At 46.0% G+C, this 12,710-nt stretch overlaps 1 protein-coding gene across 2 annotated transcripts in view; it reads right to left on the bottom strand.

Annotated features, from left to right (window-relative positions):
• Positions 1-12,710, bottom strand: part of LOC309352995 (collagen alpha-4(VI) chain-like) — a 120,185-nt gene that overhangs the window by 47,562 nt on the left and 59,913 nt on the right. For both annotated transcript variants that reach the window (XM_081881822.1, XM_081881823.1), the window contains 8 exons: positions 10,730-10,801; positions 10,091-10,117; positions 8,409-8,453; positions 5,610-5,663; positions 3,946-4,008; positions 2,919-2,984; positions 2,312-2,365; positions 103-138 (listed from right to left, as the gene is read on the bottom strand). In XM_081881822.1, the coding sequence (XP_081737948.1) occupies positions 103-138; positions 2,312-2,365; positions 2,919-2,984; positions 3,946-4,008; positions 5,610-5,663; positions 8,409-8,453; positions 10,091-10,117; positions 10,730-10,801 (417 nt within the window). The remainder of the gene's footprint in view (positions 1-102; positions 139-2,311; positions 2,366-2,918; positions 2,985-3,945; positions 4,009-5,609; positions 5,664-8,408; positions 8,454-10,090; positions 10,118-10,729; positions 10,802-12,710) is intronic.

The following is a 12,710-nucleotide window of genomic DNA, read 5'->3' as shown; positions in this document are numbered from 1 at the left end:
CTATTCAGAATGGCAACGCCAGTTCCTGCATCCGTTCCAGGAATAAGGGGCAAAAGCTAATAATAATACATTCAACATTATGTGAGTGCAGTGGCTACTGACCTCTAAGCCAGGACGACCTCTGCGGCCATTGGGACCCTAAACGAAAGGGGAGGAAACAGTTTTTAAAACAAGTTTTAAAGAATGGCACGTTATATGTCCACTTATACATCATCCAAAAAGAAGAAATGCATTTTCCCACCACCACCACCACCAAAAAAGAGGGCAATAAATGACATACATTTGCATTACAATTTGCAAATGCCAAGTTATATGTATCTAACTTTGCAAGTACAGAGTATCAATCATGCAGAAGAAGTGCCCTTTCCTCTCCTCACCCTGCATACCTGCAAAACTGCTCCAGAGGGTCTTCCAGCTCCCTGGAGAAGATTTTGAGGGTGCCCAAGGAGGAGGCCGCAGAGGAGAGGAGGGGAAATTCTGTTGCACAAGCAGAAGTCTGATGCACTAACAGAACAGCAGCGCTGGATATGCCCCAGTTACTACTATTTAAACTGAGATGCACTGTACTTCTTTAACGGGGACGACTGCCAGTAGGTGACAAGCGTGGGTGGCTGATCTGCTGTCCGGGTGCTCTTGATGGGTAACTCCTGCTCTCCCTCATTATGGTTCTTTAAACCAGATTTGGACCAGGCAGCCCTTCAAATAGGCGACTCCTTCAAGTGGAGGACTGTTCTCTGTAAAGCATAGCCACCCTAACTGTAGAATATCACCTATGGGAAATATTCATCTTACATCGGACCCTTCCAAGTCAATGAAGAGGCTAGTCAGCTGCTCCAGCTTCCGCAATGGGACGATCGCTACCTCTGCTTACTTAGAGGTGTTTTGTCTATCAGCCCTGCATTTTAAACCACCAGGAGTTAAAAACGGCTAGCTAGTTTGCAGTGAAGCTAAGTTAGTTTATAGGGGAACAAAAAGTCACCAGCAGATGAAAGAGAAACATTTCCTAAAGTGTCTAAGATGAGCAGTGAAAGGCCTCAGGTTGCAGTAGGCCACGAGTTGGCAACTTTTTGATAAACTCAGCCTACCAATGCTGGGTAGCATTTGGGCCCAATTGGCACTGTGGGTTAAACCACAGAGCCTAGGACTTGTCAATCAGAAGGTTGGCAGTTCGAATCCCCATGATGGGGTGAGCTCCCGTTGCTTGGTCCCTGCTCCTGCCAACCTAGCAGTTCAAAAGCACGTCACAGTGCAAGTAGATAAATAGGTACCACTCCGGTGGGAAGGTAAACGGCGTTTCCGTGCGCTGCTCTGGTTCGCCAGAAGCGGCTTAGTCATGCTAGCCACATGACCTGGAAGCTGTACGCTGGCTCCCTCAGCCAATAAAGCAAGATGAGCGCTGCAACCCCAGAGTTGGCCACGACTGGACCTAATGGTCAGGGGTCCCTTTACCTTTACCTTTTACCTATGGCTTACAGCACAAGCCCATGCGTAATTGATTCAAAAGTAATTCAACGGGGTTTATGTCAGGGAATGGTCTGAAACAGAGGATTGGGAAATGCAATCTCAGGCATATCAGCTCCTCTTTGAAGAGGAGGAGCGGGGGAGATCCACCCTCACTGTTCCCAGTGGTTTCAGAAGCAGAGGGAGACACAAACACTGAGCAGCTTAGGCAGGAGTTACCTAGCTACGAGATAATGGACAGAGAAACAGAAGGGAGGGAACAGCCAGCAGAGATGTCATTACAGAGTGTGGGGTACCCCCCTCCCCAAGAACTAGGAGGTCTGTCCGTATTAGAGAACAAAGAATGCAGAGAGGAGGAACTTCCCATTGGTGCCCAGGATGTTGCGGGAGATGGAAGGGGGAGGAGTTAGAGTAGCTTGTGGGTCCTATCTCTCCTTGTGGAGAGATGTGGATTTTTGCTTGCAGTCAGATGGTTGAATACAAAGGTCTATAAAATATAAAGTGCTTGTTAATTCTTGTCTGTGAAGTCAGACTCTCCACACCTGACAGCTTAGTTGCAGAAAAGTGTGTACAGGATTGCAGCATAATCTTAGGGCAGTGTTTCCCAACCTTGTGCCTCCAGCTGTTTTTAGACTACAATTCCCATCATCCCTTGCCACTGGTCTTGCTAGTCAGGGATGATGGGAGTTGTAGTTCAAAAACAGCTGGAGGCACAAGGTTGGGAAACACTGTCTTAGGGGATTCTGTTCTGGTTTTTTGAGGGGGTGGTTTGAAGTAGTTTGTCCCCTGTAAACTGAGCCATAGCATTTCCTTTATGCATTTACATCTTCTCTATTACAGCTGCTCTTACATTTGCACCCTTCTCTCCTGGTTCTCCTTGCACGCCATCAGTTCCCAGGTCCCCCTGCAAAACACAGTGAGATTACTAAATTACATTTGTGCCTTTGACATACTCCAGACATGTGCGATGAACACTGACATGTAATTCAAGGCAAACATACACATCCAAATCGTTGTGGTACGGCATTGCTTTGTAAGCAGTTTCACCGTAGCCAATTGAATCAAAGTATCTAAATCGTATTTACTTTGATGGAACAGAACAATAGAGACTTGTCTAGTTCCAAACTAAGCACATGGTCAGAGGCGTCTTCTCCCATTTGTCTTCATTGCACCCCAATGATCTGCCAAAATCCACAGCGTTCATGTGTCTCTTCCCTCTCCAGTAGTCAGGATTAAGGTTGCAAAATAGGTCAACTGGATCCAAGCTGGCAAGACTTTGGTGGGGTTTTCGCCCCCAAGATAAATATTAATAAATATTAGTGAATTAATAAATAAATCCCTGTTTCAATGAAAGAAGCTATCAACATTCAATCTTTCAAAAATGATGACTTCTCTTTTCAGATATTTCTAAATATGCACATTAGTTTGTTCTTAACGATTTCTAGATGTCTGGATACCTGCCGCCCCATGATTCCTTTTGCACCAGCTGGACCAAAGACATTGTTGTCCATTCCAGGAACCCCCTGAAACAAAGAAATACACACTTAAGTGTTTCCAGGGAAGGGTGGTGCTGTGGGTTAAACCACAGAGCCTAGGACTTGCCAATCAGAAGGTCGGCGGTTTGAATCCCCGCGATGGGGTGAGTTCCCGTTGCTCCGTCCCTGCTCCTGCCAACCTAGCAGTTCGAAAGCACGTCAAAGTGCAAGTAGATAAATAGGTACCGCTCCGGCGGGAAGGTAAACGGCATTTCCGTGCGCTGCTCTGGTTCGCCAGAAGCGGCTTGGTCATGCTGGCCACATGACCCGGAAGCTGTACGCTGGCTCCCTCGGCCAATAAAGCGAGATGAGCGCCACAACCCCAGAGTCGGTCAGGGGTCCCTTTACCTTTACCCTTATCTTTATGCTATGCTAGCATAGCTGGGGGGGGGGATGGGTGACCAACATCAACATTCATTTTAAGTTGAAATATAGGCCTGCAATCAAAAATTGTTCCATGAAGAAATGAAAGGAATCATCTGGCAATGAACTCAGGCAGGCAATCTGAGTGGATGACTTGATGATTGGATATAAGTTTCATAAGGCAAAGACGTCAGAGAGGTTGAAAAACATTTTAAATCTAAAATAATGTCCATGTCATATCCCTTTTAGAAATGTATTTGTGTTCTGTGCCAATAGTAGAACAGCAGATTGTGTCCACTTTCTTGTAACTTCTAACAAGGCAAAATGGATCTTCTCAAAGCACAGCCTCTGGTTGGCCACTATGAGAATCAGATGCTGGACTTGATAGGCCTTTCAGCCTGATCCAGCAGACCCCTTCTCTAGCAGAGCCTAGTCCAGCCACAACAAATTTTGGGGTGAGGGAAAGGCTGTCAAGAGCTGCAAAGGCCAGAACTGGAAGCAGCTAGTTCTTTGAGAAAGGTGGGATATAAATCAGATAAATGCGTAGATTTTCGATTAAAAAATAACAGCAGCCATCATTACTCACATTGTCTCCTCTTACACCAGGCTCTCCATGCTCACCAGGCTCTCCTCTGGGGCCTTTTCTACCCTTCAGCCAGAAAAAAAAAAGACAAACAGCAGTTAAAATGTTATGTACCACCTCACCTTATCAAATGCAATCTTTACCTCCTCAGGCCTTATTTCAGAATGATGAGGGCCGCTGACTGAGTTAAGCAGTCTTATGCTGACTAACTGCAGTGGGATTAAGTACATTTATCTTTCTACTGGATGGGGCAGAAGAAATGCTGACTAACTTCAGTTCCATTTCCTGTGAATTAGATATATATTCCAAACTTAGGTCCTATCTGCAGTAGATGTTTAAAGCAGTACAATAACACAGTAATGGTAATGGCTTCCACCAAAGAATCCTGAAACTCGTTTGTTTAGGGTGCTAACAGTTGTTAGGTGACCCCTACTGCCCTTGCAGAGTTACAGTTCTTAGAATGGCTTAATAGTCAAACCCTCTTCCTAGGTAACTCTCGAACCTGCAGCTTGGTAAAGGAAATAGTTGTGTCCTAAGAAGTCTACAGTTCCCAGGATTCTTAGAGGGGAATCATGTCTGTTTAAAGCATATGATAGTGCTTCGAACGTATAGCAGACCCTCCAAGTGTCCCTATTTTCCAGAAAAAGATTCAGATTTAAAGAAGCTGTCCCAGTTTCTGATTTAATCCCAGAATGTTCAACTTTTCCTTAGGAAGTCCCTATTTTCGTCAGAGAAATGATGAAGGGTATGGAGTTATCCGATCCCAGAGCCATCTGAAGGTAGCCCTGTATAGAAAAGTTTTTTTAAAAATGTTTAATGTTGTATTATGTTTTTATACAACTTGGAAGCCACCCAGAGTGGTTGGGGCAACCCAGTCAAGTGGGTGGGGTATGAATAGTAAAACGATGATGTTGGTGGTGGAATAGGAAGTCCCTATTTTCATCAGAGAACTGTTAGAGTTTATGGTATAGTACGAATGGGGCCTTGGTCATTAGACAGTTCAGAGCCATTTCCAACGGTTCAGAGGCTCTGACTTATAGGCAAGGCAACCGTACACAGAGGTGCACATCTACACATCTCTCTACACATCTACAAGTGTTTGTGTGAAACAACAAACACTTACAGTGGCGCCTCGCAAGACGGAAAACCCGCTAGACGAAAGGGTTTTCCGTTTTGGAGGCGCTTCGCAAAACGAATTTCCCTATGGGCTTGCTTCGCAAGACGAAAATGTCTTGCGAGTTCCTGCGGGTTTTCCCCCCTTTCCCCCCCTTTTCCTAAGCCGCTAAGCCGCTTATCAGCTGATCCGCTGATAAGCCGCTTAACAGCTGATCGCTGAAAGCCGCTAAACCACTAATAGCACTAATCCACTAAGCTGTCAATGGGCTTGCTTTGCAAGACAAAAAAACTGCTATATGAAGAGCCTCATGGAACGGATTAATTTCGTCTTGCGAGGCACCACTGTATTTATTTGTGCAGCTCAACAGTTGTGTGCACAGGTACATGGAATGTACAATTGTTGGGTGTCGCATGTGAATAAATATACAAGTAAGCATACAGCTCAACTATCTGAGTACACTGGTACACAGGTCGTACCTTTGTTGAACGTAAAGAAGTTTGAACATCCCTAGTGCCTTTTGCCAACAGTTAAAATATAGAATTATCTTTACCCTTCGTCCTGAGCTGCCCTTTGGTCCATGTGATCCAGGAATTCCTCGTTCTCCCTAGAACCCCAAAAGAAAAAGAAGTACAACTCAGTAATCTTGTGCAATATGCTTGTCATAGAAATCTCAGGCAGAGTCTCCAGACTTTTAGAAGACATATAAAGGCATTTAAACATATAAAGCAAAAGGGAAGCTCCTGGAATAGCTCAGTAGACACAGCACGAGAGTCTTAATCTCATGGGTTTGAGCCCTGTGGTTGAAGAAAGATTCCTGCATTGCAGGGGGTTGGACTAGATGATCCTTGTGGTCCCTTCAACTCTATTATTCCCCCCCCCAAGCCATGAATACCACCAAAAAACCCCACCAAGCACACTTTTAATTCCGCTTGATCCCGGTTTGCATTTAGGGAAATCAAAATGTAGATTTAGCAACTGTTCAGATTCAGACTGTCATTTGGGAGTTGCTGTCCCGTTATAAGCAAACCCTGGAACCTATGGCTTAATCAAACCTGATACTTCAAGGGAATCTGGAAATCAGGGCACACTTGCTGATTAAACTACACAGAAATTGGTGTTCAGGTGAGGTGCATAATGCCAAATGTTGACAGACATACAGAACGGATTTCAGCAAGCTGCAGCAAAATACCTTAATACCAGAGAATCCTCCAGAAAAACAATCTCTCAAAGGACCTGTTGATGGCATTTTACCATTGTACTGTGGAGAGTATATTAACTTATGGTCTGTGTGTGTGGTTTGGGAGCTGCACGGTCAGGGGAAAAGCAATGCTGTCCAGGGTTGTAAAGACTGCGGAGAGAATAATTGGGTGCACTCTTCCCACCTTAGATCAAATCTATGCTTCCAGGTGCCATAAGAAAGCGGCAGAGATAGCACAGGATAGTACGCAACCTAGAAATGATCTCCTTCAGCTTCTGCCTTCTGGAAGAAGGTACAGGGTTATAAAGACTAGGACTAGCTGCCTGAGAAACAGTTTCTACCCAAATGCGATTTTGGTTTTAAACGCACTGTAAGGAGTCTGTATGGGAGTATATTGTATTTAAAAATGGGGTGTCAGAGTTTTTAGGGGGCTAACCAGGTTGGGATAGCAGGGATAGCAGGCTTGTTGGGTTTTGAATGTCTGAATGTAGATTTTTCAATTTCGTTGTTCTGTATGGAACAGTGACAATAAAGGTATCGTATCGTATCGCATTGTACCTGTAATGGGATAAGGGGGCTGCTCGTGCGTAAGCGTTTAAGCCCTCAAAGCTTTGCAATCAGTTTCTAAACTCTCCCAGTCCGCGGAGCCATGGGTGCATGGCTACCTCAATCGCTGGCAGAATCCGTCAGTGGGCGCTTCCGGAATTTACACCAACATAAGAGTTCCTTGACGGAAACTCTCCTTCTGGATTCTCTGCATGACAGTTTCCTGCGCGGAGTAGGCGTCCCCAACGGAGGTCCTGAGCCCTCCCCGCTGTTCTCACTGGAAGTATCTTGGAGCCATTCCTCCGACTGAGTTTCTGCAGGAACTCTCCCTCTCCCCCTGCTGGTTCCTTCCTCAGCATCCGAGGGTCTCTTAGCCTCTTTGAGCCCTTCCACCACCTGACTCTCCGATGGCAGTTCCCTGACATCACCTTAAGATGACAAGGATTGTGTCTTTCCAGGGGGAATGGCGCATTTGCGGTTGAATTGTGTGAACTGCAGCAAGTAATTTGCTGAATTGCCCCATCTCCCACACTGGAGTGAATTAGGTTTTTCTGTGTCTGTGCCTCTTTGCCAGCTGTTGCCTATCACTTCTGGCATGATGCAAAAATCTTCTACTGGACAAAGCACGAACAAGTATGGTAACACAGAGTTGATGGGTGGCTAAACATACAAGAGACGCAGGTGGCGCTGTGGGTTAAACCACAGAGCCTAGGGCTTGCCGATCAGAAGGTCGGCGATTCAAACCCCACAACGGGGTGAGCTGCCATTGCTGGGTCCCTGCTCCTGCCAACCTAGCAGTTCAAAAGCACCTCAAAGTGCAAGTAGATAAATAGGTACCACTCCGGCGGGAAGGTAAACGGCATTTCCGTGCGCTGCTCTGGTTTGCCAGAAGTGGCTTAGTCATGCTGGCCACATGACCCGGGAGCTGTACGCCGGCTCCCTCGGCCAATAAAGCGAGATGAGTGCCGCAACCCCAGAGTTGGCCACGACTGGACCTAATGGTCAGGGTTCCCTTTACCTTTACCTAAACATACAGTAGGTCTGGATGGGTTTGGTACAACCTATTATAATTCCCAACCCGCTGTTGTCAACTTCCTTTCAAACAGAGGAAGAAGACATCATTAGCCTGTTCCAGAGTGAGATTCTGAAGTATGTATGGGGAGGAATCTTCTGCAGTTCTGGACATTTGTGGTTAAATTTCAAATGCCAAATTTCTTGAAACGGCAATTGTTTACTATTAAAATAATGTTTCGTGACATTTATTTAAACAAATGTGTGCATAATTATTTAAATACCCTTTCACATGATGTCAAAGTGCCCTTTGGAGTTTGTTCCCCTGTCCCACAGTAAAAGTTCCTTTTTTTAAAAGCCCTGCAAAGACAAGCCTGTTTACGAAAACATCTGGGGAATGTTTATAGGTCTGCTGTCCTCTTTAAACCATTTTGAAACATCCACAAGATTTCAGTATTATTGATTTGTAACTTGACAATTGTTTGACTTTTGCAGTCCTTTTAAAAGCAGTACACTTCTTTGAACCATCCAGGAAAGCAGACTGTACCCCGCCCCCCCAAAAAATCCACCATCAAATGGTCTGTCAAATGTTACCTCTTGTCCATCGATCCCGTCAAGTCCACTGTCACCATTTTCACCCTGTTGAAACCATTTGAAAACATGCTCACCATTATTTACCCCTGTAAATAAAATTTCTGAGACATTTCTGCTGCAATAAACAGTAGGGTGTTATTGTTTCATTTGTTATTGTTATGTTATGTTATGTTATGTTATGTTATGTTATGTTATGTTATGTTATGTTATGTTATGTTATGTTATGTTATGTTATGTTATGCACATTTCTGTTTTTACACTGTAAACTGCCTTGCAATCCTCGGATGAAGATTTAATAACTCAAAAATAAAATATATAAAACAAAGAGAGTGGTTATACATGTACCCATTGCTCATTTGGTATAGTGTTTCCAAAACCATCTCAGGCCACCTGTAAACCTGATGGCAAACAGTATTTAATAGTATCTAACAACCTTCCTGAACCTGGTACCCTCCAGATATTTTGCACTACGACGTACATCATCCTTGGCTCTTGGGGTGGTCATACTATCTGGGGCTCATGGAAGTAGGAGTCCAAAACATCTAGAGCTCACATCTATCTTTTTTATTATTCAAGCCATATCCCCAAACAAGGTGTGCTACCAGGGATTAGGATGCTCAGATCTCTGCCCTTGTGCTGGTCCCAGAGGCTAACTGAGAGGCGAGGTCTGAGTCCAGTCCGAGGTTGATGGTGCAAAGTGAAGGTAGAAGTCGAAGCTGGGTGCAGGGCAGGGCATCGGGTGAGGTCAGGAGCTCCAGCAGGGAAGCAGCTCAGGGATCAGGCTGGAACTGACAACCAACGATGTTGCTCCCGCAACCTGGGACTGGGGCTGGCTGGCTTTTATCTCCCCCGAGACATAGGGCGGCCCTGATCCTCAGGTGACTCGCCTCTCCTGACCTGGAGGCGAGCACTCCTCCTGCGGGAACTTAGTTCCCTCCGCCTCTCTGCCCTGAGCCTCTGCAGCTCAGGAGAGGCTGAAGGGTTACCAGACCCAGAGGCAACCTCAGCTTCCTCTGATGGGGCTGAGGGTGGAGCACCTGCAGGCAATGGGTCCTCCATCCCCTCAGGAGCCAGAGCAGACTCAGCTGGTGCCTGCACCTGAGGAACCAGCACAGGTGAGGACCCTTCAGGCTCATGCCCCAGCCCCGGCTCAGCTGGTTCTGGAGGCGGGGAATCCTGTGCAGGCTGGGATTCATCAGATTCAGCATCCGAATCCGATTCCCAGGCCATCACAGCCCTGCTCTCTCTCTTGGCTGCTCCACCCACCTCTTACTACAAACACTTTACAGTCCCTCTAGGCCCAGCACGTTCCCTCTATCAATGACTACACTTCCTAGAAGGTCTTCCGAGCAATAGGACAGAAGATGTTGCAGAGCTCTGGAGTCACTCCAGGAAGTCAAACTGTGCTGTTTCGCTCTGAAGACATAGGAAACTGGCCTCAGGCACCTTGTACGTTTATGGTCAGAGGCAGCCCTGCCGCTCCCTTCTCCAAAAACAGCTGAGGCTTCCTCAGTTTGCTTGAAGAGATCCCAGATATCCTTTTAAACCACTTGTTGTTATACAAAACCCCACTTCTCATGTGAGGCTTTTGTAAGTACTTATGGGAAAGAGGCGAAAGCGAAACACCGGTGAGCATTATCTGAAGAGAAGTCTTCCTTTCCCTATTTTAAAAGCGCACATACCTTATTTCCTCGGTATCCTCTTGGTCCCTGAAATGCAAAAGAGACAGACTGCAAGTGAGTTACTAGAAAGTACGCATGAATTCTTGGCAGAATCCAAGTATAAAGGTGTCGCGCGCCCCGAACTAACAATACTAGAAACCAGAATATTCAAAAACAAGATTCATGAGATGAATCAGCAAATTGTATGCCACTGTACTGATGCTTGTGGTGCAAGAACCAGGTGCGTCCCTAACATTAATTCGCTCCAAATGTGCATCCCGGTAATGTTTTGTCCAGCAATCATTTTCTAGCAGAACCAAAAAGGAAGGCAATGCATCACTTCCCAACACAGATTCGGGAACCCTGTTTATTTTCATGCCAGACTTCTGAGGTGTGCACACACCCGAGTCTAAGGGATTTATCCACAGAAATGGATTCATCCAGATAAATGAATGGCTTTAGAGGTGGAAAGGCACATATTCTGCATTCCTCAAGGGGAGGAATGTGAACCCCAAATTCTCAAAGATATATGATGGAGCCGCATGAAAATCCACAGCAAGACACAGATGGACGAGAAAAGAGAAAAAGAAATAAATTGTGGCAAGAATAGTGATTGGGATGCACCCTGAGGAAAAATATACTTCAAGACCATTCACTTGCCTTTAGGCCTCTTGCACCAGCGCAGCCTCTTTCTCCTCGTTTGCCAGCAATACCCATTAGACCACGATCTCCCTAATGAAGAAAGATTGGTAAAAGCCACATTTTCCACATGAACAGTGCATAAGGCTGACTGTCTCTGGAGGACCTGTGACCAGAGTGTCTGATATCTGCTGGCCCCCCCGCTTGCCACATAGCTTTTACTGAGTTAGGGGGTGTCAGCCTTAACAACAATAAATTAAAAGCCATCGGGTCACAGCGTGAGGTCTTCACATAACACAAACCGTTTGCTCTCTCTGTGAATACTGAACTGATTCTCTGAGTGGGCGTTCTTGATGCAGCCCAAGCAGCAGCAGCAGCGATGCACAAGAGGGAGGTGTCAGCAAGCACAGGGGAACCCCAAAGTTTGCAGAAGTTAAAAAATATACAAGGTGTGACTGGAAAATTCGGTGAATTGTCACAGAAATCGGACAGCGAGAAATATTCGAACATACTTACCTTACAGGCCTTCTGATACAATGTGTTAGAATTCCTGCTGAACTCCTGACACAATGCACCATTGACAACGTTCATAGAACTGTTGGAAACTTCTGGAGAAGTCAGCGTGGTGTAGTGGTTAAGAGCGGTGGACTCATAATCTGGTGAACCGGGTTCGCTTCCCCACTCCTCCACATGGAGCTGCTGGGTGACCTTGGGCTAGTCACACTTCTCTGAAGTCTCTCAGCCCCACTCACCTCACAGAGTGTTTGTTGTGGGGGAGGAAGGGAAAGGAGAATGTTATCTGCTTTGAGACTCCTTCAGGTAGTGATAAAGTGGGATACCAAATCCAAACTCTTCTCTTCTTCTTCTGCGTCTTCTTCTTTCAGTTCCCTTGTCACAGCAGCTTGGACGTGTGAAATGTTGGCAAATCTGTGCCCTTTCAGTGCAGATTTCAGTTTTGGAAAAAGAAAGAAATCCATTGAGGCCAGATGGGGAGAATATGGAGGGTGGGATACCTCAGTAACCCCAGTAATGATTTCACACGGAATATGCGATTCTTCTGCGATCATTCGGACAGACAAACGCGGATCCCGCATCAATAACTCAATAACTCTGTTGGCATTTGCCACCGTTCTACTCATCGATGATCTGCCAGACTGAGGGTCATCTTCAATGGTTTGCCGCCCTCCACAGAAACACTTAAACCATTCATACACTGTCTTATGAGTTACAGCTTCATCTCCGTACACAATTGTGAGCATTTCGTGGGTTTCCGGTGCCGACTGTATGTTTGAATATTTCTCACTGTCCGATTTCTGGGACCATTCATTGAACTTTCCGGTCACACCTTGTATAAGAAAGCAGTCCAGAAAGGACTGTGTATGCTTAGTGGGTCATGGGATACTGCCCAGCAGCTGAGAAGTGTGGGACAAATGTAAAAACCAGGGGGTAGTAGTCATGGAATTGAGTTTCAAGGGAAGGGAAGGGCTGGACTAGTGGTTTGGCCCCTTGTACATTCGAACTTTGGACACGGGTGGCGCTGTGGGTTAAACCACAGAGCCTGGGACTTGCTGATCAGAAGGTCGGCAGTTCGAATCCCTGCAGCGGGGTGAGCTCCTGTTGCTCGGTCCCTGCTCCTGCCAACCTAGCAGTTCGAAAGCATGTCAAAGTGCAAGTAGATAAATAGGTACCGCTCCGGCGGGAAGGTAAACAGCGTTTCCGTGCGCTGCTCTGGTTTGCCAGAAGCGGCTTAGTCATGCTGGCCACATGACCCAGAAGCTGTATGCCGGCTCCCTCGGCCAATAAAGCGAGATGAGGGCCATAATCCCAGAGTCGGCCACGACTGGACCTAATGGTCAGGGGTCCCTTTACCTTTACCTTTACATTCGAACTTCACTCTGCAACATTTTTTTTGTAGATCCTTGTTTCACTGCTACTGCTACTACTACTACTACTAATAATAATAATAATAGAGATGGAAGGGCCTGCCAAATTCTGTATCCTC

The sequence above is a fragment of the Podarcis erhardii genome (genome assembly GCF_964252035.2).
Source record: "Podarcis erhardii genome assembly, chromosome: 12".
Lineage (NCBI taxonomy): Eukaryota > Metazoa > Chordata > Lepidosauria > Squamata > Lacertidae > Podarcis > Podarcis erhardii.
The sequence above is the reverse complement of the archived record's forward strand: the minus strand, read 5'-3'. Positions and strand labels throughout refer to the sequence as shown.